The following is a 15,161-nucleotide window of genomic DNA, read 5'->3' as shown; positions in this document are numbered from 1 at the left end:
TGTGAGCATGTTACATTGACCAAGTTTCCAGAGTAACAAGTAATAAAACCACAGGTTTTCAAAATGTTTTTAAAAAGCTTTGTCCAATCCACCACTAACAAGAAACTTAGTGGTTCTTGAGGGTAACCCTTTACAAAAATAGGTGAAGAGTGGGCAGCAGGGACAGTCCCTAGAACATCTGTGATCCCAACCAGGGTACCTATGGGACAGGAGTGCACTGTCATATGACTGTCCTGCACATGAAGGACCTGGTGAGATGTCAACTTCCACTCACAACACTGTCAGCAGTGAGACCTGCCACCGTGCACACAACTTCTTACAGTAAGGAATTTAGGATTTAGAATGTACTGAATTCGCAGATCCACTGTGAAGCACTGCTTTCTGATTCTCACCATCCTTACTTGTGGGGGTGAAGAGAGTTGCTAGATTTCCGAGGTGTCTTTGCTTTCTTCCAACTTTTCCAACTGTCTGAGGGCTTGATGATTTTCAATTCTTCGATATAACTTAAGACCTTACTAAGTGATGAGTTTATATTTATGCTTGTAAATATGTAAAACTAACCTTATTTGGTTATTTCATGTAAAAGGATTGTGTAGATGACAATATGAAACTTTGAACAGAGTACTTAGAATGATTCAAATCCATGAACGTTGAGTAGGCAGCAAATCAGCCAGCATTAGTTCAGCACATACAATCAAAGCTTTCTGCTCCTTTGACACATTATGCTGGAATGTTGCCTGACATAACAAATTCAGACATGTAAACTCTACACCTAATTAATGGCGATTAAATTTCTTAGTTTTTCATACTATGTTTTGTGGACACATTCATTCTGCCTAGCCTAAATTGAGTCCTTCAGTTTCTTTGCTTTTGAGGTACAGATTTATAATCCATTTTTTGAAGTAAAGTATTTTTGACCATTGTGGTCCATTTGGCCCTAGAGCTGTCTGAGATGATGGAATACGAGGGATCTGAAGTGGAGGAGCACCTGCAGATGCTGTCATTGCTAATGCTGCTATGTTCACACGTCCTTGGGATTCAATCTGTTCGCATTTTTCATAATTTTAAGAAATAGATGTACTGAAAATTGCCCTTTTGCTGTCTCCCACAATGCCACATTACCATGGGTGCAAGAAATGCTTGGAATGAGTTAATTGTATGCATCAGCCCAATTTTGCATTGCTGCGTTAAATATGCATTTACAGGATGGGGAGCCTGGAAAGCATGCGTGTAAACGATGTGAACTTACACAAAAGCTATAGCTCAAAGCTGGTTTCATTTGGCAGGATTTTTCTCTATATGTGTGCCAGTTGATTTGAGTATCGGCAGCTGTTTCTTCTGAGTTGTCGTCGTCTTCTGTTTTTTTAACTGCTCTTGAGCTTCTGTAAACTAAAAAGGCAAACTTTCCATAAATTGGCAATGAGTGCGTCTATGCAGGTTGACGTAGATTGTTGAAACAGCTTCTGTATGGCACTTAACCTTTTCTTGCTCAGTTGCTGGCACTTTAACCCCAGAAATAGCTTGATGGAGTTACATGAGGGTGCCTAGCATACCTTATTCTTAGAAAAGTTCCATGTTTTACAAATAACCGCCACTCTGTATGACTAATTGTTCTTTTGTAACAAACCTGTTGAATTACTGACTTCCTGTGTAAGTAATAGTTCCTTCCTTCCTTGTCTGCCTAAATCCTGTATTCTTTTTTTATTTTTACCAATTTACTCGTCGTAAACTCAGATTAATGAAATTATGAGATGTAGTATGTTCCCATAAGGCAAACAGACTGAATCTCTGGGATGTTTTTAGATCCCTGTTATACATCACTAGATGTTTATTTTCACATAATTTAAGGGTGCCAATCTAAACAGGATTGTCTGCTTTTTAATGCCCTCATTTTAGAGAAGAACCTGGAGCCCATAAAGATTAAGTAGCTTTTCCAAGGTCAGGAAACCTGTGAGTTACAGAAACAGCTAATGTTGGGTATTGCATGTTGAATGCAAACACTTAGGGCAAGATCAGCTTAACATCCTACATTGTTGTCCTTAAGAGGAGCACAACATTGGGGTGTTACTCTCAGATTCCACAGATGAAATGTTCAGTGTGCCTAGGTGGAATACACCTTTGAAAGATGATTTTCTCCGTAATCAAAGTCATAAGAAACAGTTTGTCATTATACATACCAAGCTTTTACAAAACATAACTGCCAAGCCAATTGGACACTTACATTTCTCAGCTTGCAGGCATTCTCCCTTCTAGCCCTATCTATATGTGAAGTAAAATGATCAGAGTGCTGCCCAGTCATTGTGGATCCCAGAGCAGGTAGGGGAGGGAGGAGCCTGAGGAACGACTATGGTCCACTCTAGGACATATCTGTCAGCTGGGCAGCATATAGCATTCCTGTTGTGGGTTAGTACAACTTTCCTGTGGACCTTTCCCGCAGGTATACGACCCACACTTGTGTACTTAATCGGCCTTTCCTCTGCTCCCTGCACCAACCCACAGGCACCTCCTTGCTCAGGACCACCCTACCCCCTAAGGAGACATTCACTGTCTTCAGTATTAACATTGCATTCATTCATCAAATATTTCTTGCACGTTTACTCTATGCCATTCCTATTGCAGATGTGGAGGATATGGCATGAAGCCCAATGGGCAAGATGTTAGTGAAATTTACCTAGTAGTGGGAAGAGACATAATGCAAAAGTAAAGAGATAAGTAAACAAATTAATTTCAAATAGTGGCAAGTATGTGATGACAAAACGGGCTGTGTTAAAGAGGGAGTTGAGGGTGGCAAACTTTAGATTGGGTAGCCAGCAGATGTTTATCTAGGGCAGTCCCATATAAGCTGAGACGCAAATGATAAGGAACCAGCCACGTGTAATCTGGTGCAGTGAAAGCGTGTTGCTGTTATCCTCAATTTATGGAGGTAGAAATAGAGGAAAGCCAGTCATCAGGATGGTATAACAATCATGTTAAGTGAGTGCTACAAAGCCACACTGCATGTTATCTTTACTTCTCTTTCAGGACTTAATCCCGAGTGTGTGTTCTTTTTCAAAGTCACAGTTTATTGGGAGAGCACAGGAAAGCATATACCAGTGGTTAAGAGCAGCAGTTTTAAAGTTGAGCAGACCTGGGGCTAGGCTGGTCTCTCATACTAGCTACCTGGATGTCTCTAGGCCAGTCACTTAACTTCCTTAAACCCCATCTTCCCCATTTGTTAGAACTTGTGAGGTTATCCTGGGTATTAAGGAGGTTATGTTCAAAAATTCAAGTTGTTCTGACAATGATGGGGATTACTGTGATGTTCTCTTAGGGGCATCAGTAATAATGCCTGAATGTTGAAATATTTGCTACTCTTGGCAGTGAAAGCTTGGTAGGACTATCAGCCCGCAGATTTATGTATTCAGCAAATTCTTTCTTGGTGTTCACTCTGCCCTTGCTAGATTCTGGGTGAAGAGCAGGACCAAGACATGCTCTGCACTCACACAGTGCTCAGCTAAGAGTATCATTTGCATTCAGTGTGATTGACATAGCAGAGGAGGGATGAAAGGTACAAAGGGGACGGGTTCCTCGGCTGTGCACGTGAGGTGCAGCTGGGAATTCTGATCTGAGGATGCTAAAGCAAGGAGATATGATGGGCCAGGAAGTGCAGTCTTTGGGCTAAGGCAGGGCAGGATATGCAAGTGGAGATACTGCCTTGCACAGAAGTTTTTACTGTATCCTGTAAAGAATGAGGAATGTTTGAATAGTTTTAAAACATTGGGAATAGATCTTCAGTTTTATAGTCTGAAAAAGATAACTGACAGTTTAAATGATGGAAACATGGGAGGGAACAATCTCCAAGGACGCCGGAATTCTCTTCTTTATCTTTTCATCCACAGCACGTAGACTTTTTCTTTTATTATCACCACCACAATATAGTTGTCATATCTTATTTTTGGTATTTAGATTCTGAAGTCAGCACAGAAAGTGGAACTTGGATGAAGTCAAAAAAGCTCTTGAAAAATCCCTTAGGAAGGCATAGGTTTGTAGATCAACTCTCTTCTTCTTAAGTCCAAGACTGTATGTGTGTTTTTTTAGCATTAGAAGATTGCTGCTTCTTGGGTTGAGCATGAGATATAATAATTACTTTGCTTGCATTTAGAGGTCATGCTGTATGAAATAGAGTCCTAGAATTTAGCTCAGTGTGCTGAGACCTCACACTTGGAGAGTCACCAAGTGACTCATGTGAACCAAGAGGAATTGCAGGAGCAGCAGGTTCATGATTTCTGTCTGTCTTACTCCCACTACAAGGCACATGAGCATTGGGTCAGATTGCCTGAACAAGTTAAACTATTGCACCTGCGTTTGGGTGCATGCGCACACACTATCATACACAGCTGTTTTCTGTGTCTGCAAAGTGTATATAGTTCACTTTGAGCAAGTTTAGATGCAACTACTCTAATTGCAATATATACCAACTGTTGGTGTTTTCTATATGTCAGAGGCTGCAAAGAATATTCATCCATCTAATGGTTAGCTAATATTTGAGATAAGAGATTTATCCTCATTGAAAAAGTACAAATGTTGTTAGGAGGTATAGTACCTAGGATTTCCAAGTTCACCAACATTAAATGATGAACCAGGAAAAATACCTCGATCTGTTCTGGCCTCAATTCTATGTTCTTAACTTTTATCCTCTTTTTTTTGTGAGTTAGCCATTCCATTAACCTAGGCAAAATAATAATATAGGAAACATAACTACCACAGTAGCAGCGAGAGTACAGAAATAAGACTCTAAAGAGATGAAAAGAGAATTAATGAGAAATGTCTTTAAGAAGTCCTCAGGGTTAGTCATTGTCAAAGAACATAAACGGAGGAAGAAGACACCATTGACTAATACATGAAAAAAATTATATACAACTTGTAAGCAAAGAAATACACAAAATATTCATGCTTATATCGGCAGAATTTTTCCAAATGCTTATATTTTGGATTGGCACCCTTGTATACTTCAGATGACACTGTAAACTGATGGAGTTTTTTGGAAAACAATTTGGTAAATACATTTTATCTTAATCAGAGAACACATGGTTGCAAGAAATAGAATCCCCCTGTAATTTAAGAGAAAAGAGGATGTATAGAAACAACACAAACGTGTCTCATGGAACCCAGGGGCAATAAATTCCTCCACGCCTCTCAAGAAGCTGGACCCTGGACAGCTACATCTCAGTCCCTCTGGGTGTGTGACCTCTCAACCCCACTACTCTGCCTGTGTGCCTCATGCTGTTTGCACTGGCCTCTTAGGATCCCTCTGTGAATGGCAGAAAATGTGGCCACCTCTAATCTCAGATTACATCCTTTCCAGTGCTCAATAGAAACACACAGTTCTAACTACAGATACCCTGGAGAGACTCCAATGGGCTAAGTTTTGGTCATTGATTACCTTTGCTAGTCAGCTGTGGCCATGGAACATAGGAGTCACTTGGCCTGTAATAAGCAAGTAGAATACAACTACTACCTTATCAATAGCTCTAAAAATGTTTTTCACTCTCATAATTCCAATTTTAGAAATCAACCACTAGTAAGTTGCTGAGTGATTCAGTGAATGATTTATCACATCACATCAGGTGTTTTAGTGGGAATGGGAAGAAGTGGGAAGCTAGTAACATGTTCAACAATAGGAAAATAGCTAAATAAATTACTATACATTCATTGGATTGTAAGTTATACAACTACTAAAACATCTTCACAAAATGTGGGAAAATGCTCATGACAAAATGTTAAATGTATATAATGTATATGCTATGTTATGCTTTTTATATAACAATAAAATACTAGAGGGAATTACTAGAAATTCTAGTAATAACACTAGTTATTTCTAGATTTTAGGATCACTTTTGTTTTGTTCTTTACAAGTTTTTTGTAGATTTTAAATAATGAACAATGACCTTATAGGAATTTTACTATAATAAAAAAGTGAACTAATATAAAATGCTCAAAAAAGACATTATAATCTAGTAGGGACGATAAACCTGTTGTAAGTAATAGTAACCAATGCAGGCTAGTATTTAATTTGTGTTATAGATTGTATAGTAAGAACTTAAGGATGAATTTCCTAGTAATTAGACTGTTTTACACATGGAATGTCCTGTTCGAGAACTATTTTCCTATCACTGGTGGTATTTAAATATAAATTAGACAGACACTTTGTAAGATATATTGTAGAGAAGATTCATCTATCAGGTATGTGGAAATAAATGACTTCAAAAGTATTCAACCCCAGTGTTCTGTTGGGAATGTAGAATTTACTTTGGAAAGATTATTTTTAAAGTGCTCAAGTGTTAGGGGAAGATACTGTAATAATACAAGCTGAGTACCTTTTATGAAAGAGATGTGAAATTATATAGAAGTCATCAGAGTCTGTAGAATTAAGCAGGAGGATTGAGCCAGATCTTGAAGAGGGTGATAGGCAGGGACTAGATTATAAGAGGGAAGTTATTCTAAGGCTTAGGTAGTAATTGGTGCTAAGGCAGAGTTAGGATTCAGCCAGTTATGGATGAGGGATAGTAACCAAATTGCTTGCCAAATGGCAGAGGCATTTATTCTCCTTGTTCACTCTCTAGTGAGATGAGCATGAAGTGGTGTAAAACTTAGATTGAACAAGAGAGCAAAGGGAAGCAACCATGGTACATCTGTGTGTTTGTGGGCTTAATTATATTCTGGGAAGAAAAGCTTTAGGGCCATCTGTGTGAGTTTTTTGTTGTTGTTGTTGTTTTTTTTAGGACAGAGTCTCACTCTGTTGCCCAGGCTGGAGTGCAGTGGTGCCATCTCGGCTCACTACAAGCTCAGCCTCCCAGGTTCAAGCAATTCTCCTACCTCAGCTTGGGACTACAGGCGCCTGCCACCTCGCCCGGCTAATTTTTGTATTTTTTTTAGTAGAGATGGGATTTCACCATGTTAGCCAGGTGGTCTCGATCTCCTGACCTCGTGATCTGCCCGCCTCGGCCTCCCAAAGTGCTGGGATTACAGGCGTGAACCACCGCGCCCGGCCTGATTGGTGTGATTTTTATGTTTTGGTGGTTATGTTAAATGATGGCATTAATAGTACATTAACAGCTGTGCTATAAAAATCAATCTACTTATTTAGCTCACACATTAAAATTCTTTGAAACTGCACAGAACTATAAAGAAACCGAGAACTTTTAGTCTTACTGTATGTTATGTGATCATTTTTTTAAGTAAAGCAGTATTAAAGGTGTATTTTTTCTTTTCATTAGAAAAAGTCCATCTACAACCATACCACCCTGAATGCATTTGATCTTGTCTAATCTCAGAAGATGAATTTCCATGAAGAGTAAGCTGATTTTAGAACCGAAACTCAACTTAGCATTTCGTGTGAAGCTGATTGTTCCCCCTATTTAAAAAAACATGGAACAGATGTAAAATTATTACTATAAAATCATTAATATTGCTTTTCTTTGAATTATTCTTTTTTATGATTGTGTACATGGAAGTCTTTTCTGTGATGCTTCTCAAATTCTGAACAAATTCTGGTGAGTGATCCTAAACTGAAAGTTGTAGCCAACTTGAGGGATGGAAGAAGTACAGTGCTTGTGGCCGGGCGCAGTGGCTCTCGCCTGTAATCCCAGCACTTTGGGAGGCCGAGGCTGGTGGATCATCTGAGGTTAGGAGTTTGAGACCAGCCTGGCCAACATGGTGAAACTCTGCCTCTACTAAAAATAAAAAATTAGCTGGATGTGGTGGCACGAGCCTGTAATCCCAGCTACTCGGGAGGCTGAGGCAGGAGAATCGCTTGAACCTGGGAGACAGAGATTGCAGTGAGCTAATATCATGCCGTTGCACCCCAGCCTGGGGGACAGAGTAAGACTCTGTCTCAAAAAAAAAAAAAAAAAAAAGAAGTAGAGTGCTTGTTCATGACTCTGAGCTCATTTAGTCTCAGTCTTCGGTTTCTGGTGCTCCATCACTTGGGACTCACATGCCAAGTCCTTATCAGGTTTTGTCACCGTCCCCTTGTCGCAGAAAATTGTCAGGGTAGTGGTTTCATCTCTTGGAAGGACCCAGGTAGGTGAACAGCCAGTAAATCCAATAGCTTGCCTGCCTGAAATGCACAGTTGATTGGAGACAGGCTGCTCCAGGGCCCACCTCTTTCTCTCCTAGAGAGCATATATGTTTTAACAGTAGGAAAAATTAAGTTATTTTGGCCACATGGAGGTGAAGAGCCTGTATTCTCAACCATCCAGAGCTATTTCTCTTAATTACTCAGAGGCATAATACCTTTCAGAAAGGCTTTTTATTGTTTGTAAACCTTGGCAGAAAGAGGGAAGGGCATGGTATCTGCATAAAATTTCTAGTGGTGAACAGATTAGATGGAGTCTCCTCACATCCAAGTTAGGTAGATTTATATGCTTATCCAGGCAACCTGGACATTCATTTAAGCATTTAAGGGTTTATGTCCAAAGCTTTGCTGGGCCAATAAAGATACAGTCTTGCTTTCAGTAAGCTTACTTTAGAAACTACAATGTATGATGCAAGGTCATAATACTGTACAAAGGTACATGCAAAGTGCTGTAATTGCGCAGAGAGAAGGGAGGACTCATGGCCAGGCCAGAGAATCAGAAATACATCACCTTGGAGATTTTAGGAGGAAGTAAGATCTCCTACATGGTGAAGGGCATTTCATATCAAGGGAACAGTACACATAAAAGCTTGAAAACTGTGAAAGCATCGTATTTGTTTAGAATACAAGAAATTAGTTTAACTAGAGTATTGGAATTAGGTGTAGGAGTGGAAAGGTTGGAATCTGTAAGATACATGGCACCAGATTATGTTAGTCTAAGCTGTAAGTTAGGTGTGGGACATGATCCAGTAAGCAGTGGAGGGAGCTCTCTGAGAGTTTTAAGCTGCCAGGCAACATGGTTCTTTATACATTTTGGGAATATGACTCTGATAGAACTGCGGAGGAGGGGCTAAGGTTGCAAGGTGCAGGAGCCTTGGCATTTTGATGAGGAGCAGATGGTACAGGAGAGAGATGATGAGTCCTCTGAGTTAAGACTGGCACAAGGATGTAGAAGAGAGAAGGAATTGAGAAATTTATAGGATTAATTGGATGTGTAGATGGGGTAAAGGAGTGGAAAGTGTCAAGAACAGCTCTGAAGTTTCCAGCTTGGATAGCTGACTAGATGATGCATCATTGGCTAATATAAGGAATAATGTGGGGGAAGCAGACTTGGATCCTATGTTTGACTCAGGAACTCTAGTAAATTCCTCATCACCGGTTTATAATAACTGGTTTAAATGTATGTATGAAATTTGTATTCTTGGCCGGGCGCGGTGGCTCACGCCTGTAATCCCAGCACTTTGGGAGGCCAAGACGGGCGGATCACGAGGTCAGGAGATCGAGACCATCCCGGCTAACACGATGAAACCCCGTCTCTACTAAAAATACAAAAAATTAGCCGGGTGTGGTGGCTGGCACCTGTAGTCCCAGCTACTCGGGAGGCTGAGGCAGGAGAATGGCATGAACCTGGGAGGTGGAGCTTGCAGTGAGCCGAGATCGCACCACTGCACTCCAGCCTGGGCGATGGAGTGAGACTCTGTCTCAAAAAAAAAAAAAAAAAGAAATTTGTATTCTTTACAATTTTGCAAATAAATGCCATAGAAATCCAATATATTCATGTCTGATAAACAGTATTAGCTTCCATTTTATGAAAACGTAAAGTGTAACAATAAAAAGAAAATCAATATTTCAAAACAAACTCCCATTTTCTCTTCATACATCACATTTCAAATTCTACAACTCTTTACCGTTTAAAATTAATTGTTGCCTATCAACAGGTGACTGTACCCTTCCTGTGCGGTGAAAACAGAGAATAAAACAGGGATCTTTTGAGCTCACAATATAACTTGGAAAAACTAATGGATATATATTCATGTTATCCAGTCAGTCAAGTAGTTTGTTTAGTGATAGACATTTCAGTTATACAATACAGAAACAGTGTGAATGTTGAGGCAAGAAATGGCCATAAGATGTTGGTTTTCTTATGTGTGAAGTGGTTGAATGTATGAAGTGGTTATGTATGAATGTAAGAAGTGGTTCAGTGTTAATTGGGCTTCTTAACTATAATACCACTTTTCCAATAAACCTTTTCCCTCAGCCACGTTAGTCTTCTCTGAGCTCTTGAAGCGCTCATAATTTTTATCTGTCATTAACGAGTTGGCTCTTGTCTTGTCTCTCTCCCCAAATAGATTGTGTTTCTAAGGCCAGGAAACTGTTTCTTTTTGTTTTGAGACAGGTTCTTACTCTGTCTCTTGGGCTGGAGTGCGGTGGCATGATTGTGGCTCACTGCAGCCTCGAACTTCTGGGCTTAAGCAATCCTCCTGCCTCAGCCTCTTGTGTAGCCGGGACTACAAGTGTACACCATCATGCCTAGCTAATTTTTTTTTTAACAGAAGGATGTATTTTATTAAAGGATGTATTTTATGTATTTATAAAAATTCAGTGTAAGATAAAGTTAACATCTCAAATCAACAGCCCGAATTGCAGATTGTTTACTAAGCATTGTTGGGAAAGTGTACTATCCATTTGTTTAAAAGGAATACATACCTTAACTAAAAATAAATTTCATATTGCTAAATGCCTAGCTAATTTTTTGTAGATATGTGGTTTTCGCCATGTTGCCCAGGCTGATCTTGATATCCTAGACTCAAGCCGTCTGCCCGCCTCAGCCTCCCAAAGTGTTGGGATTAAAGGCTTAAGTCACCACTTCCAGCCCCAAGAACTATTTTACTCACCTTATATCCCCAGCTTTTGGCTCAGCACAGAACCTATACTAACATTTATATTGAACAGAACTAAGGCTAAAGGAAAACTTTAAAGGAACTTATTAAAATTAGCAATCCCATTTCAACAATGGGAAGATAAGGAGTGGCACCACACCATGGCATTAGAACAGGGACGATACCACCTCGCTCCAGTTCCACTGTCCCTGCTTCTGGAAAGGGCCCCACTCCAGTAAAAATTTCACAGCTCCTGCTCAAATCTTATGGTTCTTGCTCCATTCTTGTCCAGATTTCTCTGATTAGATTGGGTGCTGTTGAAGGTCATGGGTTTTTGTCCTGGTCATCGTTGTGCTCCCAGATGATTGCACAAAGCCGAGCACATAGAATGTGCTAGATAAAGCACCTAATGGAAGCAATGAGGAAAAGAATGAGTCTTAAGCCGACTTCTTAAAGTGTTTGAGACTCACTAAGGAATTTGAAAGGTATCATAGACAGTGGGGCTGAGTTACAATCAACAATAATCTTTTTAAATGAAACCAAAGTCTTATTTTAAAATACATATTTGTTTTGGTTTGAAAATCTGCTTTCCTGCCTGTCCCTCCTGTTCTTTTCAGATATCTGCACTGACATTGAGCATTGCACATGCTGTGCCACTTCAAACAACTTCATTTCCTTGTTTCCTCTTGAATTAATTATGAATTGCCTGTACTTCCTTTTACATAAGTAATAAAAGAGACATGGGCAGATGGAAACTATTTTTGCAGGTATATGTAGGTACTTGTGTCTTTTGAATATAAAAATGATCAGGGATGGATATGGACCAAAATCCCACAGAGGAAGATAGGATAAATTGAAAACTGTGGTTCTGAATGCAATACACCTTTTTAAAGGGCAGGCAAATAAGCTTTAAACAAACGTGACAATCATATTGAAGAAGTTGAACCCAGTCTTCAGTCAGTAACTTGATTTTAATAAATAACAAACTGTTAACCCAAATTAGTGCATGATGTAATAACTAAAATTGCCAAAAGCAAAGCCATTCTCAGAAGCCAGGAGAAAAATAACAATAATCGGGGGGTGGGGGGCCGGGCATGATTAGAATTAGGTAGCAAACTGGAACTAATTTCCCTTTTGCCTTTTAGACAGGATCTCACCGTTGTCCATGCTGGAGTGGAGTGGCGCAATCACAGTTTACTGCAGCCGTCACCTGGTCAGCCTGCTGAGGCAGGAGGATTGCTCCAGGTACACGCCACCATGCCTGGCTAATTTTTTAATTTTTTTTTTGTAGGGAGGGAGTTCCACTCTGTTACCCAGGCTGGTCTTGAACTCCTGGGCCTAAGTGATCCTCTTATCTCAGCCTCCCACAGTGCTGGGATTACAGGCATGAGCCACCATGCCTGGCCTAACTTCCCTTTTTGAGTTGTGGTTAGTATCATCAGTATTTCCTATTTACTTTGAGTATCCATGGACTTTTAGACAGCATCTCGATTAATAGGAATAATGGTAATGGTGACACTGACAGAAGTTATCTGTTGTAAACATATATGCTTACATTGATGCATATGTAAACTGTAAAATGTAGTTTGATTCTGGGACATCAACTATGATACTGAAAATTTCATTAAACTAAGGATGCCATTAAATTCTAACGTAAAAGTAATGATAATTTAATAAGGATATATGTGTAAAAAAATTAATCTCCATATAATAAAGACACAATTTTTTTTTAGACTTCAACCAGAAAAAAATGACTTTAAATTATAAAATCCAGTGCTGAAGACATCATTATCTCAAGCACTCACAGTAGCAGGTAAATTGAAACAGCAATTGAGAAGGCAGCATGGCAATACCTATTTCACACCAGAAAACTGTGTATCGTCCACTTGTGACGCTTGGGCAAGCTATCCTAACCAAAGAGCTCTATGCAAAAAGTATGAAATGATGAAGCAGTCTCTTGGCACTTTTGCCGTAAACTCTCACATTTAACATAGAATAAAGTTTTATTTTAACAGAATAAATATCTCAGTCAGGTATGGTGGCTTATGTGGTAAAATCCCAGGGTAGTTATTAGGTGAATTGTTTGTAAATGATAAGAGTAAAAATTGGCCAGGCGTGGTGGCTCACGCCTGTAATCCCAGCACTTTGGGAGACTGAGATGGGCAGATCATGAGGTCAGGAGATCGAGACCATCCTGGCTAACACAGTGAAACCCCCATCTCTACTAGAAATACAAAAAATTAGCCAGGCGTGGTGGTGGGCACCTGTAGTCCCACCTACTCAGGAGGCTGAGGCAGGAGAATGGCATGAACCTAGGAGGCGGAGTCTGCAGTGAGCTGAGATTGCAGCACTGCACTCCAACCTGGGCAACAGAGCGAGACTCCGTCTCAAAAAAAAAAAAGAATAAAAATTATTTTCTGGTAAAATGCCACTGATCTATGAAGGTACCAAAAGTTTAATTCATTATTTAAATGAGGAAAAGAATGGGAAACTTGGTACTTTGATTTAAGATGGTAATTTTATCTAATGAATATATACCTAAGACATAATATTGGGAATATCACTCTGTGATACTGTAGTAGATCTGGAAATGACCATAATTTAAATCGGGCAATTTCAGGTCTAACGTAGTTAGTGGGTACCCAAAAAGTTCCTAGATGCTTAGTAAAGCTTCTTTATTAACACATTCAAATCAGCAAATATTTGTGTGCCTTCTTCGTGCTTTGTGCTGAGCTTATTTTGGGTGCCAGAGCATAATTATAAAAATAGTTTTGTTAAACTGTTAGGTTAATTCTAATTGTTCTCTGTTTTAAATGGCATTACATTCATCTTTATGCATAGAGCTCTTTGGTTAGAATAGCTTGCCCAAGCGTCACAGGTGGACGATACACAGTTTTCTGGTGTGAAATAGGTATTGCCATGCTGCCTTCTCAATTGCTGTTTCAATTTACCTGCTACTGTGAGTGCTTGAGATAATGATGTCTTCAGCACTGGATTTTATAATTTAAAGTCATTTTTTTCTGGTTGAAGTCTAAAAAAAAATTGTGTCTTTATTATATGGAGATTAATTTTTTTACACATATATCCTTATTAAATTATCATTACTTTTACGTTAGAATTTAATGGCATCCTTAGTTTAATGAAATTTTCAGTATCATAGTTGATGTCCCAGAATCAAACTACAGGATTAGGTAGTCTTCGTATCTAGACTGATGTGTAGAAGATATGCCAGGCACGGCTGCTTGCTCCTGTAATCCTAGAATTTTGAGAGGCCAAGGCAGGAGGATCGCTTGAGCCCAGGAGTTTGAGACCAGCCTGGGCAACAAGATGAAACCCTGTCTCTACAAAAAAATTAGCTTCGCATGATGGCATGTGCCTATAGTCCCAGCTACTTGGGAGGCTAAGATGGGAGGATCACTTGAGCCTGAGAAGTTGAGGCTGCACTGAGCCAAGACCGTGCCGCTGCACTCCAGTCTGGGTGACAGAATGAGACCCTGTCTCAAAAAAAAAAAAGTTTTGGAAAAATTCAACTTGAAATCGTTTTGGAGATTCCCCGCCACCCAACCTCCAATATCGTTAGTGTTTTTTTGCATGTAACATTTACTGTTTATTCCGCCTACTTTCTGCCATCATCATAGTTTTCACATTGGTGCTATAGCATATTTATGTCAGCTTTATGACTTACTAAGTTTTAGGACTAACTTCAGGATTGACGTGTAGATGACATGTACGAGATTCTTGTGAAAGACTATCTGTCTAGGAACATGACTACTGCTTACATTCTAGGAAATGCCTTCTATGGAGCAATGTTCTATGAAGGGTGGTGTGCCCTACAGTGTGCAAAAGATGAACGCTTGGAGAGCAGGAAGCACATACTAGACCTTGGAGTTCAAAACCAGCCTGACCAACACAGAAAAACCCCGTCTCTACTAAAAATACAAAATTAGCCGGGCGTGGTGGCACATGCCTGTAATCTCAGCTACTTGGGAGGTTGAGGCAGGAGAATCGCTTGAACCGGTAGGCGGAGGTTGTGGTGAGCCAAGATAGCGCTATTGCACTCCAATCTGGGCAACAAGAGTGAAACTCCGTCTCAAAAAACAACAACAACAAACCAGCCCTAGCATTCCTAATATTTTTATTCTTTTTCTGGTACTTTTTTTCCATCTATGTGTCAGATACATCTAATCTATATGGTATATGTGTGGAATTCTGAGGAGAGAGAGTGGACAATGCAAGCTCACTTGTCTGTTTTTGTGTCCATGGCATTTTAGATAGTGGAATTCTGGCAATACTTGGTAATAAGTGACCACAAACATAAGTTAATTAATGGCACGAGGCCGGGCGCGGTGGCTCAAGCCTGTAATCCCAGCACTTTGGGAGGCCGA

The 15,161-nt window shown here is 39.8% G+C and overlaps 1 protein-coding gene across 3 annotated transcripts in view; it reads left to right on the top strand.

Annotated features, from left to right (window-relative positions):
* FGD4 (FYVE, RhoGEF and PH domain containing 4) overlaps positions 1–15,161 on the top strand; it is a 273,188-nt gene that overhangs the window by 117,803 nt on the left and 140,224 nt on the right. The window contains exon 2 of one of the 3 annotated variants that reach the window (XM_017887190.1): positions 7,257–7,333. The exons of the other annotated variants lie outside the window; for them this stretch is intronic. Within the exon in view, the coding sequence (XP_017742679.1) occupies positions 7,327–7,333 (7 nt within the window). The 5' untranslated portion in view covers positions 7,257–7,326. The remainder of the gene's footprint in view (positions 1–7,256; positions 7,334–15,161) is intronic. 3 annotated transcript variants of the gene reach the window in all.

Source organism: Rhinopithecus bieti, unplaced genomic scaffold (genome assembly GCF_001698545.2).
Source record: "Rhinopithecus bieti isolate Rb0 unplaced genomic scaffold, ASM169854v2 scaffold_72, whole genome shotgun sequence".
Classification (NCBI taxonomy): domain Eukaryota; kingdom Metazoa; phylum Chordata; class Mammalia; order Primates; family Cercopithecidae; genus Rhinopithecus; species Rhinopithecus bieti.
Note: the sequence above shows the minus strand (reverse complement) of the source record. Positions and strands in the feature narration are given on the sequence as shown.